The sequence below is a fragment of the Desmodus rotundus genome, chromosome 4 (genome assembly GCF_022682495.2).
Source record: "Desmodus rotundus isolate HL8 chromosome 4, HLdesRot8A.1, whole genome shotgun sequence".
Classification (NCBI taxonomy): Eukaryota; Metazoa; Chordata; class Mammalia; order Chiroptera; family Phyllostomidae; genus Desmodus; species Desmodus rotundus.
This window is the reverse complement of record NC_071390.1, coordinates 96,485,142-96,510,164: the sequence shown is the minus strand read 5'-3', so window position 1 is coordinate 96,510,164 and position 25,023 is coordinate 96,485,142. Positions and strand designations below refer to the sequence as shown.

Sequence of the window (25,023 nt, the reverse complement as noted above, 5' to 3'; positions counted from 1 at the left end):
TTTTAAGATTTTATTTCTTTACTTTTAGAGAGAGGGGATGGGAGGGAGAAAGAGAAGGAGAGAAACATCAATGTGTGGTTGCCTCTCATGCACCCCCTACTGGACCTGGCCTACAACCCAGGCATGTGCCCCGACTGGGAATCAAACTGGTGACCCTTTGGTTCACAGCCTGAGGTCAATCCACTGAGCTACACCAGCCAGGACCAGCTAAAATATTTTATAAAATTTTGTTTATGTCTATAGTTTTATGATACTATTTCATACTTTTATGTTTGGTTTTCCATATAATCATTAATCTTGCCATTTGTTGTATTCAAATGCAGTCACCTTTTTAAAGGCTCTTTCGTGTACTTTTTTCCGTCTATTTTCAAATCCAGTGCTTTTTCTGATGACCTTTGTAGTCGTGGGATTTTCTTTTCCTGATATAATTTGGATGTTCTGAATATTGAAATGTTCTAAGAAGAAAAGGATCAGCTTAAGTAGATGCTTAACTCATGAAGAGCTATTTAACTCCATTTCTCTTTGTTCCTTTTGTCCATCCTTGAAAAAGATTGATATGTCTGAAGCTTCTTACCAATGGTGTATACCAATGTGTAAAGTGGCCTTAACTCTCAGTGGACAGCACAGTCTTCATTCCTCTAGGCTCATCTTCTTTTATACTTAGCCTATTCAATTGGTCTATTTTCTTTATAAACAAATTCACCTTAGTTTTGAAATTATAAAAAAGCCACAAGAAAATACATTGGCAGAACTAGTCATTGTTGTTAAATGATGAAGGATATTGTATGTTACCTCATATAAACCTCTCATTTTGGAGATGAGGAAAACGAGGTGCTGAGTGGCAAGTGGCTTATGGTTAATGGGTAGCAGGATTTTAACCTAAGTCATTACCCGATTCCTTATGACGTGAAAACACAACTCTTTGCATGACATAGGAATATTACTATATAAATAAACCAACCAACACCCTCACATATGTTATGTCTTTCAACATTTATAAGCCAAGGGGAAATAGAATATTTACCATAATAAAACATCAGGTAATAAATAAAATAGAGAAACTATGTAATCCTCCTTTGTCAAACTGCTTAATACTATATATATGGAAGTGCAGGTCCTTAAAGGTGTGTAATTGTAAGTATAAAAATGTCATCCAAAAATATAGGTTATTAGTTGATTGCAAAAATCTGTTAAATGTAAATTCTTTAATGCTGTAATAGGTACTAATAAATTGCCTACCAAGAAAAGCATTATCAATTTGCTCTCCTACCAATTAGTAAATATCCTTAAAAATATTACAAGTACTTGACATTATTAAAACTTCTTAGTATATTTTCCAATATGATTGCCCCTCCATAAAAATATGGTATATCATTTTAATTTCTGCTTTTCTGATTACTCAGTTTTAACTCTTTTTTTTTTTGGCCACTTGTGTTTCTTCTTGTTTCTTCTGTGAAATATTTGTGCATATGTGCTGCCCATTTTTCTATCAAACCTATGTCTTTTTCTTGTAGACTGGACATTGCTCCTTATTCTGCTATATTTAGTACAGATATTTCTCCTGGTTTATCACCTCTTTTTTTTTGGCTGCAGATATATTAGTTATACTATAGTCAATTGTGTCAGTATTTTCCTAGGGTTTTTGCATTATATGTTACCAGCACTTTACTATTCCTGAATTTTATTTTTGTGCATAATTTGAATTGATCTTAAACAGTATTTTTATAAAGATAAAGTGAAACTAGAAACAACTTAAAGGTCCATCAATAAAGAAATGATTGAATACATATGGTACTTCCATACCATAGATTCCTATGCAGCAATAATGAGGTGCATATCTGGATATATGTACTAATATAATAATATATCTAAATCATACTGTTAAATTAAAATTGACATAACATTTTAAACTATGAAATAAAATTAAGTATTACAATATGTACACTTCCACACAAATATGTATTCAGAAGTAGTTCTCCTAAGATTATAAGATTATTTATAATTAAGATCCATTTGCAAACCACATTAAAGTGCCTCATATAATAACTTCGTTTAAAATATCTTTATGCAATATTTTTGCTCTAGCCAGCTAACCTCTTAATTTATAGATGTCTACTACTAATTTACAGATAGAAATAGAGTCTAGTCTATCTCAGCTCAAATTGACTCCCATTTCAAATCAGTAAAATTCAGAACTGGTAACTTTACATAATAAAAATCTGTGTATGTGTGTATATATGCATGTGTGTTTCTTTTAGGCAGAGGTTGAAAAAATTATTTCCGTTGCCTGGGACATCTTTCAGCCTCTTCTCTTTGGACTGATTGGGGCAGAGGTATCGATTGCATCTCTCAGACCAGAAACTGTAGGTAAGAACATCAAAGTAGTGTTGTGGCTAAAATCAATTCTTTTTGGATTCAGTTGAACTATCTTTAGCAGGTGTATGGTCAGTGGTTCCCGCTGTCACATTATATAAAAATTTAATAACGATCTGTCTTTTCACATAGTTGGTTAGAAAATGTTTGTCAGTCTAAGGCAGTAAATTTTATATCTCTAAAATTGTTCCTCATAAAGAAAACTAATACTATTTACTACTATCAAAAAATATAGGACTTAAAATATTTTTTTCCAAGAATAGAGTTTTCATCTAGCCTTGTTCTGACCAAAGGCCAGAATTTTAAAAATAACTAATCAATTCCATAATATGTATCCATGGAACAGAAATGTTTGTTCATTCATTATTTTATTTGTTATGCATTTAAAAGCCATCATATTAAAAACTCTCTTGACTCATAGCAGTGTACTTAAAGTTAATTTGCATATGTGTTCTCCATATTCCCTCCTTTTTTTCACATCATAATCATCTCCATCCGTCCAAGGATCCCATCCCCTGTCACCTCCTTCTGCATCGCACACATAGATGCTTCTCATACATCTTTAAATACACTTGTGGTGTGCATACTCATTGCTTTTCTCCTCTTCAGAATTTAAACAGAGTCTAATCTCTTTTATTTTAAAATAATATTCTTCCATTCTAATGCATGCTTCAACATGGATGAGCCTTGAGGACACTATACCAAGTGGGATACGTCAGTCACAAAAAGACAAACACTGTTACGAGTTCGCTCATCTGATACATCCAGAGTAGTCAAATTCATAGAGACAGGAAGTACATGTGGTTGCCAGGGCTTTAGGGGAGAGGGAAATGAAGAGTTCTTGTTTAATGGATACAGAGTTTGTTTTGTAAGATGAAAAGATTCTAGTGATTAGTTGCACAAAAAAGGTGAATGTTTACCTTAATACTACTTAGCTCTACACTTAAAAATGTGTTAAGATGGTAAATTTTATGTGTATTTTAACACAATTAAAAATTACTCTTTCTCCATTTCACTTCTCTCCTCACCTACTAATCTACCTCTCTCCTCTTTTCAAACTTTTCCAAAGAGGTAAGTAACAATATCCCCTTTTTCCATTTTAACTTATTCTTATTCTTTTATTCAACACATTTCAGCCCAGCTCCTTCCCTGTGACACCACAAACCCTGCTCTGACCAAGGTTATATTGCTGAGTTCACTGAATACCTATTGGTCTTTATTTTATGTGAGCTTTCAGCAGCATTTGGGAGACTTTTAAAACCATCTCTACATTGAATTCTGAATCTTTCCACTTTCCAGAGCCTACTGAGTCCTTCTTTACACTCACATATATTGGCTTAAATGGTGCTCTTCATCTAAGTTTTTTCTAAAGCTTGTATGCTACTTCCTCTATATGACATCTCTGAGCTCATCTACACTCAGTGTCTTTGATTATGAACTACATGCTTCCAAAATTTTTATCTCTAAATCAGTATACAGGGTGGGACAAAAGTAGGTCTACAGTTGTTTGTATGGAAAATAATACTACAATTAATAAACAATAATACAAGAATAAACTCTGTGTTGCACATACTCACAACTGTAAACCTGCCTTTGCTCCACTCTGCATACCATTGCTAACTGGACATGACCATTTGTGTAAGTTCTACAGAATTTCAGACTCAGTGTGTGTAAAACTGTCTCATCATCCTCTCCTGAAACCTTTAATGTTCCCTCCTAGGAATGATATCATCTCTTGTATCATGTATTTTAGGCAATGAGTACTTCCAAAAATTTACCAACCAGGGAGAAATGCCCTTCAACAAAGAGCCACGTAGCTTTTCTATAAAGAAAACATATTGCAGATTCACCATAGATCCCAAAGCAATGTCTGTCTGGGGTTTTACAGCCTTTTGAACTTGAGAAAGTTATTTATCCTTTCTGAATTTCAGTTTTTTCAACTGTAAAGTGAGCAAAATTACCCCACCGGTTGTCAAGATTAAGTAAAGCAATTCACTTAAAGCCTAACACAGAATGTGGCACAGCGTAAACATCTAACAAATGTTACTTTTTAAAAAAGTCATCCTATTATTTACCAGTCACCTTAGCTGTGCCTTTCTCAGGTCCAGCAGCCTGCAGCACCCCTTGTTACCACTCATTGTTTTGTAAATCAGGTGAACTTACCTTTAACAGCAAAGGATTCCAAAGGACTGAGTGAAGTACTGTGAATGTGAACTAGGGCTCACGGACAGGCAGTGTAAACACCAGTGTGGTAAAACAGCGGTTCACTGACAGCGTCTATTTTGATTGGTTGGTGCCCAGCCAGCTCTGTTCTGATTGGCTGCTTGCCTCCATACTGGCAGGTAAATATGTTGTATATCACCTGTGGTGTTAGACTCTATAAGGTTTCTCACCTATTTTGATGAAAATACTGACTTTTACCTCTTCTTGCTCTCTTACCAACATGTATATACTTCACTTGCCTTTCAGTCTAATTAATTATCTATTAATTACTTGTTTATGTTTCTGTCTTCCTCTGACTTTGAAGTTTATAGAAGCAAAGTCTGTATGTATTCTGTGCACCCAGTGCCTAGTCCAAATACTCTTATGCATTGTTATCGCTTAAATTCTTGTTGAATAAACACATGGGAAAAAAGTGTGCTTTTCGCTTTAAAGCATAAGAGAAATAACATTTAAATCTCCTTTGTAGAAATTCAAACATATTTAATTAATTTTTCATTTTATTCTCAGGAAAATACTTTCTTTTAAATAAATAGTCCAATTGATCCTAATACAGAGGTGGACAAAATAGGTTTACCATTGTAACACAAATAAATAATACAATAATTGATAAATATTAATGAACTGTGCACCTGAAACCTGTATAATTTTGTTAACCAGTGTCACCCCAATTAATTCCATTTTAAAAAGACATGGTAAATGATATGCCACCTTATGTAACAGAGTCCCATGCTGCAACGCAAAGTGACCTAAAGTCCAACCGTGTTTAGAGGAGACATGGTTAATGACATTGTAAGCAGCTTTTGTGAGCTGCGTTGTTAAGAGATACACGAGAGCGCTTACCAACCAACACATGCGTTAGTCATCTGCTCTAAGTGCTACATGCGACAGTAAAGTGTGTGTGCCCCTCCCCCTAACAAACCAATAATTAACACATAATAAAACAATCAACTGTGGTTCTCATACTCACAACTGTAAACCTTCTTTTGCCAGCTGCTGTATTGATGTTTTGACAAATTATGCCTAACCATTTTTAGCTTTTAAATTTTTCAATAAATTTAGATTACTGCTGTTGATAGTATTTCTGGTAGTATTTTGAATCAATAACTGTGAGACTCAATTTCTCCCCCAGTATTTCATTATGTCTAAAAATGAGTATTTCTTAACAGGCCTTTGTATTGCCACCCTGGGCATTGCAGTTTTGCTGCGAATTTTGACTACATTTCTTATGGTGTGTTTTGCTGGCTTTAACATAAAGGAAAAGATCTTCATCTCTTTCGCATGGCTTCCGAAGGCCACAGTCCAGGTAATGGTGGACACGACGGCTCAGCCTTTAAGTCCTATTTCTATCTGATACCTTGAAATTTTGAATAAGAGGGCTTATTCAAATTTGGTGAAAATAAGTAATTGAAGTTTGATCTGTGAAAAGAGTTTGTACTAATCTACTCTTTAAAAGTTTTGGTTTTGGTATATTGATTCCTTAAATACGACAGCTCATTTAAATGTATTTAGATTACCAAGGTACATCAAAAATTCCGATAAGTCTCTGCACTACTGGGAAGCAGTAGGAGGATGAAAGAGTTTGAATTTTTATCAGTCAGAGCTCTCTAAATCCCCCAGAGAGGGAGTTGTTCATTCTTTTCACCTCATTATCTTCCAAGAAGAGAGAGAAACAAATAGCATGGCTCATCTTACTATTTAGAAATACTTCAGTGTCAATATGATTCATGATTGGTTATGCTTGATTACAGTCTTTATCTTAAAAAGTAGAAACATTTATTGACAATTCAGAAAATGCTTTACTGATTTCCTAGATTATTAGTTGATATTAAAATTTTCAAACAAGCTGAATTGTCATTCACAGGTCTCACCCCATAACCCAAAATTTGTGCACTCTAATGAACAAGGCACTAACTGATAGGTGCTTGAAATTACTGACCATAAATTTGGTAGAATGCCTATAATTGCTCATTAAATTAGCACTGTTTAGAGTGTGATTTCTTGCCAATGTAATATATTCCTGATTGTATTGCATATTTTCGAGAGTAATTATAGCAAATGAGATTTAACTCTTCCATCCATGATTGTATTGCAGTTATTTAAGTATGCAAATTTCATGAAATGAAAATAAAATGTTCTTAATTTAGGAAGCTTTGGAGGATGTATATGCTCTGTAATTTTATGCCAGCTTTTGTGTGGCTGTGGCCTTGAACATTATTCCAGAGAAGGTTTTTTTTTCATCAGACTTTCAAAGATGCCTGAGACATAATGACTAAGAATACTGTGAGGTTAATACAGTACAACAGGTGGAAGAGTTTCTCCCTCAAAGTATCTTCAGCTTCCATACTACTTCTGGTAACTTTAGTAGGTGAATATATTTTTTTAAGATTTTATTTATTTTTATTTTTAGAGAGAGGGGAAGAGAGAGAAAAAGGGAGGGAGAGAAATATCAATGTGTGGTTGCTCTTCGTGTGCCCCCTACTGGGGCCCTGGCCTGCAACCCAGGCCTGTGCCCTGACTGGGAATCAAACTAGCGACCTTTTGGTTCCCACCCTGCACTCAATCCACTGAGCTACACCAGCCAGGGCAGTAGGTGAATATTAAAAGAATCACTCTAGTAACTTTGAAATATTAAAAGCATCACTCTAGTAGCTTTTATGTGAAAGATTTATTTCTAAATATTAAAATTTGAAAGATGGCACCTTCCTGTTTCAAAGCAGATTTTAAAATACAGACAAATTATCGAGGATGTATTGAAGAATGTATGTCCTATGAAACAAGTATTGTATAGAATTTTCTTTTTTCTCCTTTTGTCACAGTATAAGAAACAAGACTTCTTATATATTTTTTCTATATTAGTTGTTTTTCAAACATTTTTGTTTCTGTGATACTATAAAAATACTTTTAAAATCAGAACTCAGCATACATACAAACCCCCAAATATACAAACACACACACAACAGAGAACTAAAAGAGAAATATACACCTGACCCGTGAACAATGCAAGGGTTAGAGATGCTGACCTCTACACAGTTGAGAATCTGTGTACAACTTTTGACTGCCCCCAAACTCAAATCCCTCTGTATCAGTGGGGGATTGGCTCCAGGACCCACCTGTGGATACCCAAATCTAAGGATGCTGAAGGCCCTTCCATAAAGAGGTGTAGAACAATGATACATTCAGCCCTCTGCACACACAGATTCCCAGTCACAGATGGAAGATGCTGTTTTCACTCTATCAGTTGAATCCACAGCTGCAAACTTAGAGATAGGGAGGGTCCACTGTATATTTATTGAAAAAAATCATATATAAATGGACCTTCACAGTTCAAACCCATGTTGTGTAAGGGTCAAATATATATCATAATATGTACAATTTCTGCCAAGAATATATGAAATGTTCAATTAGTTATGGTACCAGGTAATCTACAATAACAAAGAAGCCTACGTGCAGGGACTAAATTGGATAGCTCTCTCCTGTCTCACGAGCAGTCCACCAGGGGCGTTCCAGTGCTGGCAGGGTGACCCCTATGCTCAGCACATGCACACTGATATTTTCTCTTCTGTTTCACTGTCCCAGAGGCTGTGTGTTCTGTGGAATAAGAGAATAACCGGAGTGACTAATATGTTATCTTCCCATGCACGCTAATACTGTATTTTGCCTCACAGAGAAAATGAGAATTTTCATAAGATTTCCCAGGAGGTAAACTTTGTATGAAACATTTCACCAACTTCTGAGGCAAAGAGTAAACCAAATACTTAGTGAGATTAACTTCAGGTTTTGAAGGTTCTTACCACTTTCAAGTTTCATGATGTTTAAAATTTTGCTTTGACTCTAAAGCAATCCATATCCTTTTTTTTCATTTAAAAGTGCATCCTCTTCCAGTATCACTGCATTTTTCATCTTTTTTTTCTCTTTTTTAAACGTTTTATTTATTTACTTTTAGAGAGAGGGGAAGAGAAGGAGAAAGAAAGAGAGAGAGAGAAACAGTGATCGTTGCCTGTCAGATGCTCCCCACCAAGGACCAAACCCGCAACCCAGGCACGTGCACTGACAGGAATCAAAGCGGCAAACTTTCAGTGCACAGGATGATGCTCCAACCAACTGAGTCACACCAGCCAGGGCTCATCTTGTTCTTTCTTAAGTCCGAATTCTTAAACATGAAAGAATGAGATGACCGGTAACTTGCATCTTTATTTAGGAGAAATTTAGTATATAGACTCATGTTGTAGTTAATTAATATCATGAGTCTGTGTTTTGAAATATATTTGCCTGACATTTTTGTAACCTTATCTTATGCAAATAGGTACACATGAATCATCATTTTTCCCCATGCAAGGGCAGGGACAGTTTCCAAACAATCAGAGAACCAACTTCAATATACTTTGAAAGAAGACTAATAGAACTTTCTTAGTTGAGAAAAGAATAAGCAATTTGCTTAAAAATAATTCACCTTATAGCTCTGTGCTTATCATATTATGTTTCCAAATTTACCTTTAAACTCTTACAGGCTGCAATAGGATCTGTAGCTTTGGACACAGCAAGATCACATGGAGATGAACAGTTAGAAGAATATGGAATGGATGTGTTGACAGTGGCGTTTTTGGCCATCCTCATCACGGCCCCAATTGGAAGTCTGCTGATTGGTTTGCTTGGCTTCAGGCTTCTCCAGAAAGATGAATATCAAAATAAAGATGAAGAAGTTCAAGGGGAGATTTCTGTGCGACTTTAGAGTTGAAAAGAAAGAAGGCTGAATATAATGATTACAAAGCTGCTAACAGAGGCTACTTTTGGCAACTGGCAGAGACTACTTTTATCGAAATAGATAGTGAAATATGTAATGTTTAAGCTTAAAATGTAATAAAACCAAAAGTGTGGCTATTTCTTTAAACAGTATTTTTAGCCATTATCCATCATATGTGGGTTGTGATGTTCTGCATCTTCAACCTGACCACTCTATCTTCTTTTTTTTTTAAACACCCCTTCATCATACGTCTTAATTTGTATAGGGATGTATACACTTTAATGTACTACCACAATTTAAAAAGCACGTGGGAAAGACTAGGTTCAGAATCCTGTTTTGCTAGCCAACAAATCTCTCAGACTTAACTGTTACTGCAACAGCTTCACAGTTCATGGTCGCCTAGCCTCTCGTGTTGAGTTGGCTCCTCTCTTTTGACTCCTCTGTTTTTTTGTTTGTTTTCAAATACCATAACCCAGGGCCCCATCAGTTTCTCCCCTCACTTTCCCTGCTAATATGCCTCACCTCCATCTCTACTCCTCTTATGATATCTGATTGGTCCCACCAAAATGTTGAAGTACTCAAAGCATCTTCATTGGTTCTTCCTCTTGCAACTATCTAGAATCTAGATGTTAACCTGATTCAGAGCATTGATCAGGCCAACCAAACTTACTCTGCCCCAACCACGGATGGAAATGATTACTCTCACATTCAGGTCCCTGAAAGGGGAGTGTGTGTACCCTACACATACTTCTGTTAGAGCACTCATCGCCCCTTTTTATTGCTTGTTTTTACATGTTTGTCTCCTCTAAGTTAGCCACTTATGGGTGGGAGCCCTGTCTTGGTCATTTGTAAGTCCTTCAGCATTTTGCATAGGGCATGGAAGATCGTAGGCATTTAATAAATGTTTATTGACGCAATCAGTGAGGGGATTCTCTGCCACTGTAGAAAACTACCTGCTACATAACAGTTCAGATCTTAGTCTGCTTAGTCTGACTTAGTCACCTCAGTTTGTCTAACAAAATACCATAGACTGGGTAGCTTAAACAACACATGAGTATTTTCTCACAGTTCTGGAGACTGAAAGACTAACACGAGGGTGCTGGTGAGAGCTGTCCTCCTGGCTTGCCCATGGCCTCCTCTTCACTGTGTTCTCACAGGGTGCGGAAAGAGATGGGGATGGAGGAGAGTGTGCAAGTTCTCTTGTCTCTTCTTATAAGAGTCCTCATCCCATCATCAGGGCCCTACCCTTATGACCTCATCTAAGCCTAATTATCTCCCAAAGGCCCCAACTCCAAATACTATCACATTGGAGGTTAGGGCTTCAAAATATGAATTAGCACGGGGCTGGGGGAATGAGGAGGACACAGTTCAGTCCAGAGCAGGATGTCACACTTCCAAGGATGGTGCTAAACAAACACTGAAAATTCTTGTTCTTCAATGCCCTTTTAATTCCTATGACCAGTGCCATTCATATCCCCTGTGAGAAGTTTTTTGTTTTTTCCCTTAGATAGACTGATTGGGTTTCAGATCTCTAAGTAATTTTCACATTTCAGTATTTTCTCTTTGGCATTAATGCCAAGTAATCTTGGTTCAACTTGGGTGCCCCCAAAATTTCCTGAGCCAATGATTTGCATTTGCAAACAATCTCATCCATTACAATCTTTAAAAACAGTATTGATTATTTTTTTCTGATTATAAAATAACATTTTAATTACAGAAAATTTAGAATACAGGAAAGTACACGGAAGAAAACTGAAACTACTCGTAATGTAAACACCCATTTTATTATGATTCTTTTAAATTTTACTCTTGCTTTTCTGAGGGATAGCTTATTTTCAGAAAGATATATCCTCTACTGAATTAGTTGGGTGTAAGTTAACATAAATACATATATTTGAGTTCTGTGAAGATATATAGATTCAAGAATTTTTGTTTTATATAATGAATGTTAGGCCTTCCCAAAATTATTTATTCACATGGTAATGTTCAAATATTCATTTTGCAATGAGTAAAACAAAAATTCTTGCCATAATGGAGCTTATGTTTTAAAATCCATTCATTCACTCCTTCAGATACACTTATAACATGTCTGCTCTGTGCCAGGCCTTATGCTAGATACTGGGGAATACAGTGATGAACAAGATATTCAAGGGCTCTGTTTTTAATGCTACTTGAGTTCTAGTGGATGGCTGACACTGCAGAATACAAATGTGAATAAGACAGGATACATGCCTTTAAAAATCTTACAAGGAAAAAAGATATGTACAAATATCTGTGATCCAAATTAATGATTCAAAAGTGTTCTTAAGGATCCAATATGGTGGTAGAGTGGGTGGATGTTACACTCACCTCCTCCCAGGACAAAACTGGAATTATAACTAAAATATAGAGCAATCAACCATAATAACCATCTGAAGACAAGCTGAAGAGAAGTCTTAAAACCAAGGATCTAGAGAAGAAGCCACATCAAGACTGGTAGGAAGGGCAGAGACGCAAGAAACGCTGGCCCCGCTCCCACAGGCAGCAGCTGAGATTCCAGAGGAATATCTAAGCTGTGGAGGTTCCCCCTGAGAAGGCCCCAAGCTGAGCACCACAGCTCAAAGCACTGGGGCCAGGAAGAGGTGCCCACATAACATCTGGCTGGGAAAATCAGCAGTCTGTCCACCAGGGAGAGATGAGAGTCTGCTAGAGACACTGGTACATTTTTAAAGGGCCAACACACAAAACCTCATTTGCAGCTACTCATCCTGAGCTCTGAAGGAGGGAAAGCAGAACAGACCAGAATCATGCTAGAAGAAACTGGGGTTTGTGGCTCTGGGGAAAGAGTTAAGGGGACAGCAGCCAGGACTCCTGTGCTGAGTCACCCACCCACATTGCAGGTGCCATCTTTCTTGGGTGGAGCACTCCCCTACATATGGCATCAGCCCCACCCTCTGGACTCCCTGTTGCCCAACCCTGTGGAGCTTCCACCCTGCTGAAGAATCAGCTGCCTGGGCCAGGGTGTGCATGTGGGAGTCCTAGCAGACCCCAGGGGTGTCAGCGACTGAATTGTGTAGCTTTGGGGTGGAGCCATTCCTCCCACTTTTCCATGAAACTGACTGGTGCCCCCTCCTCACAGGAGATCCCCTAGCCCCACTCTTCAGGCTCTCAGCAGCCCCACCCTCCTGACTCTGGCTGAATCCACCCTGCTGAGGCCTGGGTAGAATCTAAGACAGAGTTGTGTGGCTCTGTGGCAGGGACCAATCCCCCCAACTTCCCCCAACCTTGACGAGCTCTTCCCCCTCTCCCAACTTCTGGTAATCCCACAGTGCTGAGATTGGGCTCTTGGAAGAATCGGACACTTATTTGTCTGGCTCTAGGACAAGGAAAATATTTTCCTTGCACACCCTACTTGTGCAGAGCCCTGTCTTCAGATGGCCAAATCTGAGTCTGTTCGGGCCTGATAAACTCTGCTGGCTTTACCCTGATGACTCCCTGAGACCCCATCCACCACAAAGGTGTGTAAACACACTGCTGCTGGCAGCTAGACTTGGTATGCCCTGGAACTTCTGCTGTGTGGTCTCAGACCCAGTGCTGGCTGAACCTGTATCAGTCTGATGAACACCACTCACCCCTACCTGGTGACTCATTGAGAACCTACTTCATGCAACAGAAGTGCCTCCAGAGGCTCTTTCAGTGACTGAGCCTAACAGACAACTGGCAAGTGGAGGCAGATTGAGGCAGATCTAGGGGTTCTTTGAGATTTTTGTTGATCTGTCCTCAGGCCCATTAATAATAAAACCCAGCCTTGGTGCACAGCTTCATCCTACCCCACACAGCCAGGCCCAGAAGAGGAAACCACAAACTGTAGATTGTTTTGTAGCTCCAATCATGTTGCTCAGGGCCAGTCACAGGCAGTGTCTGATATTGGTCTACACCAGTGTCCCCACCAAGAGGCTCCAGAACAGCACACCTAGTGACCAGCCCAGACAACATGAGAGAAGGATCCATTTAGTTTCATAAGTGATGTATCCAAAGAGAGATCCCACAAGGCACCAGACCCTGCTGAGGCAAATTCTGCTCCATTTGGTCAGCACTGTAACAGAAGTTGCACACTGTGGTGGTTGATCCTCATAGTCAGTTAGCCTGAGGGTTGATACCATACCCAAATGGGCCAATAGCAATCAAGACTCAATTACAACAGGAGGGCCCACATTACCCACACAAGGGACATTCTTGGAGCACCCAGCTCAGGTGATCAAGGAGATTGCACCATTGGGTCCCACAGGACACTTACTACATAAGGGCACCCTACCAAAATAGGGAGTCATAGTAGATCTACCTAATAAATAGAAAACAACAACAAAAAAGAGGCAGCCAAAATGGGGATACAAAAATGAAGAAAAAAAAAAACCAGGAGAGATCTCCATAAAAAGAGCTAAGTGAAATGGAGGCAAGCAATTTACCAGACATAGAGTTCACAGGATGGTTATAAGGATTCTCAAGGTACTTAATGAGAACTTCAACAAAAATAAGGCAAGCATTAAAAAAACAGAACATACAAACCATCAAAAAGAACCAGTCAGAAATAAAGAATGCAATACCTGAAATGAAGAATACACTAGAAGGAATAAATAGTAGTTTGGATAAAGCAGAGGATAGAATAAGCAATTTGGAAGACAATGTAGCAGAAAACAGAGCAACAAAAAGAAATGTTTAATGAGGATAGTTAATAGATTTTTGGGACAACATGAAGTGTAATGACATCCACATGATAGGAATATGAGAAGGAGAAGAGAAAGTAAGGAATTGAGAACCTACTTGAAGAAATCATAAAAACTTCTTTAGCCTGATGAAGGAAAAAGACACACAAGACCAGGAACCTCAGAGAGTCCCAAACAAGAAGGACCCACAGAGGCCCACATACCAAGACCCATCATAATTAAGATGGCAGTTTAAAGAGAGAGAATCTTAAAAGCAGCAAGAAAAAGACTGTTACCTATAATGGAGCTCCCATAAGACTGCCAGCTGATTTCTCAACAAAAAACAAAGCCAGAAAGTATTGCCATGAAATACTCAAAGTGATGAAAAGCAAGGACCTACAACCAAGACTACTTTACCCAGCTAAAGGAATCTGTTACCACCAAACCAGTAATACAAGACACAGTAAAGGGCCTTCTAGAAGAAGAAGAAGGAAGTGAAGAAGGGGGAAGAAGAGGAGAAAGGAATATAGTTAAAAGAATAAAATGGCAATAAATATGTACCTATCAATAATCATTTTAAATGTAAATGGCTTAAATGCTCCAATCAGAAGACATAGTGACCCTGGCCAGGTTACTCAATTGGTTGAAGCATCACCCCATACACCATAAAAGGCTGTATCTGGGGCACAGAGCAGTGCCCTGGAGGCATCAGGCTCCCCTCAAGATCCTCCTTCACAGCTCTACCCTTTGTCTCTCCTCTCATGATGCTTGGGAACTCTCCCGCCTTTCCTTTTGCTACTATGAGAACAAAGCATTTCCTTATAATAACATAAAGAAATCACATAAGCCTTATAATCACAACAGACCTTGTCTACTCCAAAAACAGGGCAGAAAATAACTTTTAATCCTTGCTCAGATATGTACACCAGCATATTGATTTGTAAAGGTCCAAGCACATAGCTGAGATATGCTGAAGGTGAAAAGGGATTATAATAAAATGAAAATTTCTTATTTGGTCACCCACAAAAGAGTTGTAATTTTAATCAGACTTTAAATGATAAATAAGGAGAAGAACCCTGACTGGTCTGGCTCAGCTGGTTGAATGTAGTCCCACAAAGAGAAAGGTCACGGGTTCGATTCCCAGTCTGGGCACCCACCTAGGTTGTGGGCCCTGCCCCAAGTTGTGGTGCATATGAAAAGCAACCCATCACTGTTTTTCTCTCTCACATCGATGTTTCTCTCTCTTTCTCCCTCCTTTCTCCTCTCTCTAAAAATAAATAAATAAAGCGTTAATTTAAAAAAAAAATAAACAGAACACTCCCAATAGATGGGGTAACTAGGGAAAGACATGGACACCGAGATGAATACAGTGTGTGCAGAAGTAAAAGTTGTTTGGAGTAAAAATAGAGAAGGGCAGTTTGTCTTTCTAAGAACTTTGGCCTTTCTCCAATAAGTTGTTTTCATCTATATCTTAGGAAGCTTGGGGATTCCATTAGAGAAACCTTATAGACCACCTTTGGGACTGAGAATCCAAAGCTTCTGGGCCCACCTTCAACCAGAGCAACTATGTTTTCTTTTGTTTTATATGAAGCTTTCCATATGAGATTTCATGCGGGGGAAAAAACCAAAGAGTCTATATTGATAATAGTGTATTGAGTGTTTACTTTGTACCAATTCCTGTTCCAAACACGTCATTTAATTCACACCACCATTTTTTACAGATGAAAAAAACTGAAGCTCAGGGAGATTACGTTTGCCTGCAGTCCCATAGTTATAAAGTAGCAGTGCTGAACGTCGGGCCCAGACAGTCGTGACCCCAGAGACTATGTTCTTTTACGGTATTTAAGCTGATTTAACGGGAAACAATATCTGACTTGCCACAAGTTAGTTCTGGCACGTGCAGCCGCTGGCGCTACGTTTTGGCTAAAGGGCCCTGTCATCAACTACGAGCCTGGACCTTTACAACTCAATAGGTCAATATCCAAAAGAGAAAGGTTGAACAGACCAAAACACACACCAGAAGGTCCAGAGAACCCCACAAGTCTAGTGTCCCTAAGGCGGCGGCAGCCTCAATGCAACTTAAACGCGCTGCGGCCACCAGCCCCGCCCCCGCCCGACAGGCCCCGCCCTGCGCAGGCCCCGCCCCCGCGCACGCCCCGCCCCTCCACCTTAGGATGAGCCCACGGCGTTTTGCCTAGAGCAGCACGCGGGAAGTCCGCGGCGGTTGCTGGGCGTTAGGGCGGCACCAGGGCCGGTGGGGTATGCTGAAAGAATTGCAGGTACGGTCCATTTTTCTCCACTCTCTCCCTTTCCAGGAGGGCACTAGGCCGTCCTCCCTCGCGGTCATTCCTTTCCGGTAGCCCCCGGGAACGCCTTCCCTCACGCTTCAGTTAAAGGGAGCAAACCTCTGCTCCGTGGTCAGACTCCGGGGGAACAGCCACAGGCCTTTTTCTCCGTCCCCCCGCCCCCGAAACGTTTCTTTCCTCCCTCCTCCCACCTCTCGCTTCATTATTCTCTCCATTCCTCTTGTGTCTCATTTTACTTGCAAGTAAGACAGGTCAATCAAGACTGACTTCAAAATTAAGTTTATTAAGTGCCGAGTATTGTACAGACGGTGAATATCTGCAGATCCTTCACATGCTGCTCATAAGTAGAGATGCATTCCAGTAATGGTTGCTGATCCTGGAAAGTCTCTCCTCCCCCGCCCCAACGCCCCTCAGCCCCGCCCATTTCTGTTGGCTTTACCGCAGCGGACGGGCACTTTAGGTCAGCGCTCTTGAAGGATTAAGGACGGTCGTCGCACACACCGGTGCGTCCGGCGCACCACTGAGGAGTTCTTACAAGGGCCCTGCAGGCCCTTGACAGGCCCCTGACCTTCCTCTAGGTGTGCCTTTGTTTGCAGCCCAGGAAGGGGCGATGAGGCGCCGGAGAGTGGCAACGGGCATGAGGGTCACCAAGGAGGCCACAGCCCGCTTCCTGATTTTCCACACAGTTACACAGAACTGTTATTTGTGCAACAGAAGCGGAGAAAATTAACACTTATTACTGTCACACCTAAAGAATTCGTGCTCTCAAACATTTTGTTACTATGTGCCTCTGAAAAGGGCATTTCTATTTATTGCTTTCTGTATCAAAATTTATACTGCTGTTTTTGTCAGTTGGCTCTGCGGTGTCGTGACCTCCTGCCCATTACCAGACAAAAGGAAAGAGACAGGTGTAGTAATAGTAATATATAAAATAGCATTTTTATAGCACTTCACATTTTGTACATTATTTTCATACTCATCCTGTTTATACACTTCTGTGAAATAGAGATGCTTAACAAAACTCCATTTTACAGAACAGGAAACTGACCACTGAGATGGAACGGTACTGAGATGTTCCAGGTCTGGGACACAGTATAATATACGTTCAGCAAATATTTGTTGAGGGAATGAATGGTTGAGATTCATAGGGAGCCATGCCTTATTTGCCTGTGTGTTCTCTGGGCCTGGAGCTAAGTCCAGCAGTAGTCAGCCCACATGTGAGCTGGATCAAGTGACTTCCTCAGGGATAGGCACTCATAAAATATTTTTAGGGAACCTACTACTTCATCAGGCATTATGAATACAATGGTAAGAAAGACTAAAAGTTCCTATTGCCATGGAGCTTAAACAGAAGATAGAAAATAAACAGGTAAACAATATATGAACAAAGAAATTATGGATAACGGTAAATGTAGTGAAGAAGTAAATAGTGTAAAGTGAGAGAGATTGGGGGAGGGGTTACTTTAGACTGAGTGGTTAGGGAAAGCCTCTGAAGAACTGACATTTTGCTGAGACTTCAGTAATATAAAAAATAAAAAGTGAACCATGGAAGTATTTGGGAACAGAACACTGCAGGTAAGGGGAACTCCCATCGCAAAAGTCCTAAGGTAGGAAAGTGCTTGGCTTTTTCAAGGACCCTGCTATAGCTGGAATGTAGAGAAAGTGGTACAAGATGAGCTTGAAGAGATGGGGTAGGGCCAAATCTTGTATGGCCTTCGTTTGTCCATGAGGACCTAGTCATGGAGTGAGTTTGGAATTTATTTGAAGTGGGTAACAAATCAGTAGAGAGTTTTTTGGAAGGGAGTGATATAATCTCATTTATATTGTAAAAAGGTTTATTCCGCCTGTTACATAGTGAATGGATCATAGGAGTTGAGGAGCAACATTAGTACAGAAGACAACTGCAGAAACCAGGAAGGCGAGGCAGTAGTTTGGGATAAAGTGGTGTAGATGTGGAGGGAGATAAGCTATACTTTGAGAAGAGCCCACAGGCTTGATTATGTTTTGAATAGAGAGGTGAGAAAAAAAGGAGAAGAGGTAGAGGGGTGTCTATACCATATACTAAACGAAAGAGACTAAGGAAGAAAATGTGTGTGGGAGGTAGGAGGGTATTTTTATTTTATTCACCTTAAGTTTGATATGCTTATTAGAAATCTAATGTAAGTTCTGAGTCTTGACTTCTTTGTAAGGGACCAAAGGTATGAAGTTGAGAGCCATCATCATATGGAAAAAACTAGCGAGGGAAAGTGTCTTCTCAGAGAGCAGGCCAATGGTTAGAGGTAAAGCAGAGGAAAAGAAGCAAGCAAAGGACCTGGAGAAGGCATAGCCAGTGAAGTGGGAAGAAACCCCAAGAGTGTGGTGACTTAAAAGCTAAAGACACGAAGTATAGCCAATGATACTAAAACATGCTGAGCGTAAATAAAGAGATCTGACCGTCGGAGCAACACATAGTAGCTATGTGCCTGACAAGCACAATGAAAAGCAAATGTGATGTGAAGAAATGGAAGTAGCACTTGTAGACATCTCAAGATATTTTTCTGTGAAGAAGATCTGAAAATGGAGGTAATAAAGGCATACATGGGGTCGAAATAAGATTCCTAAAGACAAGGATATGTAAGTTTATTTTGAGGCCAATGGGAATAATCCAGTCAAGAGGAAAAAATTACAGTGTAAGAGAGAATGTATATTTTAGGAGAACAGTTTTTGAGAAAATGAGGGGAGATGGGATCCAGGGAACATGTAGAGATGTTGGCTTGGGAACATGAACATGAAATTTATAGTAAAGGGAACAAAGGCAGCAGTAGTAGGTAGAGATGCAGGCACGTGGATAGATTTAGTGGTCAGAAACGGAGAGAGTCTCTGCTTGACATTTATTCTCTTTTCCTCAAGTATAAAGTATGGGGCAAGATCAGTAAGGGGAGAGGAGGAATGTTTGGATAGGAGTTTTAAGGAGAAAAGAGAAAATAGTCATTTCAGAGATAACCATTAGTAATACTTGTCTTTGTTCAGGCTGCTATAACAAAAATAGCATAGACTCGTTGCTTATAAACAGCAGGAGTTTCTTTCTCACAGTTCTAGAGGCTGGGAAGCCCAAGATCAAGATGCTGGCAAATTCAGCGTCTGGTGAGGGCCGATTCTTGGTGCACAGATAGCTGATAGGGGGAAGGGAGCTCTCAGGGTCCCCTTTATAAGAGCACCAAATAAGCCCTCATGTCCTAATCACCTACCAAAGTCCCCACATCCCAATACCATTCCATTGGCGATTAGGATTTCAATATACGGACTTGAGGGGAACATTCAATCTATAGCAATATTGAAGAAGCACGGTGGGCAGGACTGAGTAGCCATTTGAGATTTGTGGTCTTGTGAGTGGCTGGCTGAGATAGGACAGAAGAAAAGATAATACGAGCCAAGGAGATCAAGGAACTGAAAGACCAGAGTGTTGGATGGAGAGATTACTGGTTAAGTTAGTAGCTAGACTAGTCCTTGAACTTAGATATTCTGACTTTCTTTCATGGAGCCCAATGAGTTATCATTTTACTGAGAAATAGTTCAGAGTATTACTCTTGTGCCACCAGCTTTCCAGGTAACTTTTTTTTTAAGTGACCTGTTTTTGTTTTTGTTTTTGTTTGGTTCATATATCCAAATTCTAGACTTTCATAAGCACCTGCTTCTGTCTCTCTTGTCCCTATAGTATTTATTTGTTAAAATTTTTTGGCTTGTCTCTTTGTGGTTTTTTAACCAGTTTTATGAATATACATTTATTGAAGTACAAAGTCTACCCTTTAAATGGTAAAAAGAAGATGAAGGACAAAATTTGGAAATCTTGTTGCCTGTAGAGCTGGGGTGACGAGTAACAGGGAGATCTGATCCATGTTCACTCCAATAACAATAATAATAGACAATATTTGGATAGCCCTTTACATTTGGTGCTATGCTTTTATCTTCTCTTATCTCATTTGATTTTGTAACTCCCTTTTTTAGATGAGAAAACCAAGGATAAGAGAGTGTAAGAGGCTTGAGCAAGGCTGAATACCTAGTAAGTGGTAGAATTATTTTTTAAAGATTGTATTTATTTATTTTTTTAGAGAGGGGACAGGAGGGAGAAAGAGAGAGAAACATCAATGTGTGTTTGCCTCTAATGCACCCTCTACTGGGGAATCTGACCTGCAACCCAAGCATGTGCCCTGACTGGGAATCGAACTGGCAACCTTTTGGTTAACAGGCAGGCACTCAGTCCACTGAGCCACACCAGCCAAGGCAAGTGGTAGAATTATTAATCACACTGTCCTGATAGTGTCCCATATTTTTCACTATAGTAGTCTACTTCTTCACTTTTTTAAAGTCCATTATTTCCAAAGTGATATCAAAGAAAAACTCTGCTAAATTCTAAGAGCTGGCTGGAGGCCTCTTACAGTGTGAAACTTTTTGTATGTGTTTAAAATCCAGCAGTTAATGAGATTAACTATACAGCTACCATCTATTGTGTTAGGTAATTAAAAAAAAAAAACAAATGACTACAAAATCAGCACTGGTTTAAGCTAGTAGGCATATAGATGGAAACTCCTAAGAAGCATTAATTGGACCCTCTCACACATACCACATATGCTTCCATAATACCTTGTATCAACTAATTCTACATACAGAGGAGAAGTACCACTTCCAATAAATATCTGTCAAATAGAATAATGATGATAGTTAAACAAGCAATTATAATAGTGGGGTGCATGTTGTGACAACGGGTGGACACTCTCGTAAGGGTGCATGCATATTGAAGGGAGCTTCTGCAAGAATAACTTCTAAACTGATGCAGAGTTATCAGGGCAAAAAGCAAGGGTGAGGGGTTGGATACAGAATGTGTAAAGTTTTGGGGATATGAGGCAGGCCAGGGCTGAAGAACTAAATTTTATGATGGCTGCAGTTTAGAATACCAAATGAAGAATGAGGAGATAGGGACAAGGTTATCCCTTAATGCAAAGAGCTCTGTAAGCTGAGTTTAAGGAGTCTTTCTTCTATGGGAAGCCATTAAGGAGTATTAAGCAGGAAATGGGGATAATCACCCCACATTTTAGGTTACTCTACACTGTAGAAATTACAATAGAGAGGACCAAGGCTGGATGTGGGGACAACGGTGGAAGGCCATCACAGTGTTTGGGGACGGGGAGAGCTAATGACCTGGGTTAGAGGAGTGGCAATTTATATGGAGAGAAGTGGACAAATATTTTAAATATTTAGGAGCTTATATAACATGACTTAGTAACTCACTGGATGTCAGCAGGGAAGGAGAAGGCGAGAGAAAGAATGACTCCTCTGTTTCTAATTTGAGCAACTAAATAGATAGTGGCTTCATTTCCGCGAGACAAGAATTCTCTGAAGGAGGCATAGACTCCATGGGGAAAGGTCTTGAGTTCAGTTGTGCATATACTGATCTTGAGACGCTTATAGAGAAAGTCAGGTAGCAATATCCAATAAGTAATTGAATGTGCTAGTTAGAATTTCAGGAGAGCTCTGTTAGGTCAGGCTCATCAGCATATTGGCCATAATTGAAGCCCTGGAGTAAAATTAATTTTCTAAGAAAAGTATATAGAGTAAGAAGAGAAGATAAGAGAGCATAGGCAGACTCCTGAGAAACTCCAGTATTTCAGGGATAGATAGGAGAAAAGAAGCCTGTAAAAAAGACCAAGAAAGGAAAACCAGAGAGGTAGAAGGAAGATAGAGCAAATGACAAAATGCTGTGACAATTCAGAAGGGAAAGATGACTTCCAGTTCTGTGATGTGCCTTCCAGGAAGCTTTACTGTGAATGACACTTAAGCAGCAGGAAGGAATTTCAAGCAAATAAATAATGCATAGCAGAACAATTAGCAGTTTACCTAATTTGACTGAAATGCAGGGTCAACAGAATTAGAGAGAAAGCAGACAAAATGGTTTCAGGCCATGCTATGGAGAGGCTTGGATTCTGGGTGAGTTGGTAACTTTATTGCATAAGTAAGAAAAACCATGTGTTTGGTGTGAAGGTAAAGACAAGAATATATAACATGCTATGAACCCTGAAATATCTTTTTTATATACTTTTTAAAAATATTTTTAGTGTTTTTTTATTTTAATTTTGTATTGTTATTCAATTACAGTTGTGTGCCTTTTCTCCCCATCCCTCCACCCCACCCCAGCTGAACCCCCCTCCCTCCCCCACCTCCACCCTCCCCCTTGATTTTGTCCATGTGTCCTTTATAGTAGTTCCTGTAATCCCCTCTCCTCACTGTCCCCTCCCCACTCCCCCCTGCCCATTGTTAGATTGTTCTTAACTTCAATGTGTCTGGTTATATTTTGTTTTGTTTCCTTTTTTCTTCTATTTATTATGTTCCAGTTAAAGGTGAGATCATATGGTATTTGTCCCTCACCGCCATTTCCATCCATGCTGTTGCAAAGGGTATAAGCTCTTTCTTTCTCTCTGCTGTGTAGAATTCCATGGTGTAAATATACCATAGTTTTTGGATCCACTCATTTGCTGATGGGCACTTAGGTTGCTTCCAGTACTTGGCTATTGTAAATTGTGCTGCTATGAACATTGGGGTACACAGGTTCTTTTGGATTGGTGTTTCAGGGTTCTTAGGGTATAATCCCAGCAGCGGAATTGCTGGGTCAAAGGGCAGTTCCATTTTTAGTTTTCTGAGGAAATTCCATACTGTTTTCCACAGTGGCCTCACCAATCTGCATTCCCACCAACAGTGCACTAGGGTTCCCTTTTCTCTGCATCCTCTCCAACATTTGTTTGTGGATTTGTTTATGTTGGCCACTCTGACTGGTGTGAGATGGTACCTCACTGTAGTTTTAATTTGCATCTCTCTGATGGCTAGTGATGCTGAGCATCTTTTCATATGTCTCTGGGCCCTCTGTATGTCTTCCTTGGAGAAGTGTCTGTTCAAGTCCTTTGCCCATTTTTTAATTGGGTTGTTTGTCTTCCTGGAGTGCAGTCGTGTGAGTTCTTTATATATTTTGGAGATCAGGCCCTTGTCTGAGGTAGCATTAGCAAATATGTTTTCCCATACTGTTGGTTCTCTTTGTAATTTGGTGCTGTTTTCTTTAGCCATGCAGAAGCTTTTTATTTTGATGAGGTCCCATTTGTTTATTCTTTCCTTTATGTCCTTGCTTTAGGGGACATGTCTGTGAGGATGTTGCTGCGTGGAATGTCTGAGATTTTCCTGCCAATGTTTTCCTCTAGGACATTTATGGTGTTACGACTTATATTTAAGTCTTTTATCCATCTTGAGTTTATTTTTGTGTATGGCGTAAGTTGGTGATCGAGTTTCATTTTTTTTGCACGTAGCTGTCCAGCTCTCCCAACACCATCTCTTGAAGAGGCTGTTTTTGCTCCATTTTATGCTCCTGCCTCCTTTGTCAAATATTAATTGACCGTAAAGACTTGAGTTTATTTCTGGGCTCTCTGTTCTGTTCCATTGGTCTATGTGCCTGTTTTTATGCCAGTACCAGGCTGTTTTGATTACAGTGGCCTTGTAATACAGTTTGATATCAGGTATTGTGATCCCTCCTGCTTTGTTCTTCTTTCTCAAAATTGCTGCAGCTATTCGGGGTCATTTATGGTTCCATATAAATTTCTGAAATGTTTTGAACCCTGAAATATCTTAATGCTATATTGTGGAAACAAGATATATGAACCCGAAAATAGTAAAAATTCAAGATAGTATCTCATTAATGAGAACAAACACTAAATACTATATGGGAATTTTGACAGTGGCAAAGTCAATTTGAGTTGTAGTAGTAGTTTAGCCAAGATTTGTATTTTTCAGATTAAATAATAATGCCAGCTATTCATTATCTTTTTAAAAAAGTGATTTAGTTTTAATGCTCTTTATAAAGAATAGTCTCTTTGTGGATATAGCTCTCAAATTTATTTGTTTAGAAAGATATAGTGGAGCATTATGTTAAGTGAAATAAGCCAGACGGTGAGGGACAAATACCATATGATCTCACCTTTAACTGGAACATAATAAATAGAAGAAAAAAGGAAACAAAATATAACCAGAGACTTAAGAACAATCTAACAATGGGCAGGGGGGAGTGGGGAGGGGACAGTGAGGAGAGGGGATTACAGGAACTACTATAAAGGACACATGGACAAAATCAAGGGGGAGGGTGGAGGTGGGGGAGGGAGGGGGGTTCAGCTGGGGTGGGGTGGAGGGATGGGGAGAAAAGGCACACAACTGTAATTGAATAACAATACAAAATTAAAATAAAATTTAAAAAAATAGAAAGATATAGTGTAGTTGTTTTTACTTCATGGTTTTTGGTATAAACTCAAGAAAAAGTTCTTTAGCCTTGACCTGGTAAGTCAGTTGGTTAGACCATCATCCCATACACCAAGGTTGCGGGTTTGGTCTCCGGTTGGGGCACATACAAGAGTCAACAACCAGTGAATCCGTAAATGAGTGGAAGAGCAAACCTCTTTCCTCCCTCCTCTCTGTCTTTCTAAAATCAATAAATTAAATTTTTTTAATTCTTTATCTGACAGGCAGCAATAATTCCAGAGGTTCTAAAGCAATACATACAAACACAAATAATGATGAATTTGCTTTACCTAGCATTCATTTAATAAATAGAAGGTAAATGTCCATTACAGTGCCTAAAAGGCATGTAACACATATTGAAACACCCCTGAATTCAAATTCCAGCCCTGCCGCT

At 39.3% G+C, this 25,023-nt stretch overlaps 2 protein-coding genes across 4 annotated transcripts in view; both read left to right on the top strand.

The window, feature by feature from the left end:
• LOC112317858 (sodium/hydrogen exchanger 9B2) overlaps positions 1-10,306 on the top strand; it is a 49,213-nt gene extending 38,907 nt beyond the window's left edge. Inside the window, exons 9-11 of one of the 3 annotated variants that reach the window (XM_045183663.2) lie at positions 2,259-2,367; positions 5,763-5,899; positions 9,104-10,306. In XM_045183663.2, the coding sequence (XP_045039598.2) occupies positions 2,259-2,367; positions 5,763-5,899; positions 9,104-9,325 (468 nt within the window). In that variant the 3' untranslated portion in view covers positions 9,326-10,306. The remainder of the gene's footprint in view (positions 1-2,258; positions 2,368-5,762; positions 5,900-9,103) is intronic. The other 2 variants (XM_053922509.2, XM_024574954.4) reach the window with 2 other exon arrangements.
• A 5,912-nt stretch (positions 10,307-16,218) lies between these two features.
• Positions 16,219-25,023, top strand: part of LOC112317692 (sodium/hydrogen exchanger 9B1) — an 80,326-nt gene continuing 71,521 nt past the window's right edge. Inside the window, exon 1 of the mRNA XM_053922510.2 lies at positions 16,219-16,298. The gene's annotated coding sequence lies outside the window, so the exon portion shown is untranslated. The remainder of the gene's footprint in view (positions 16,299-25,023) is intronic.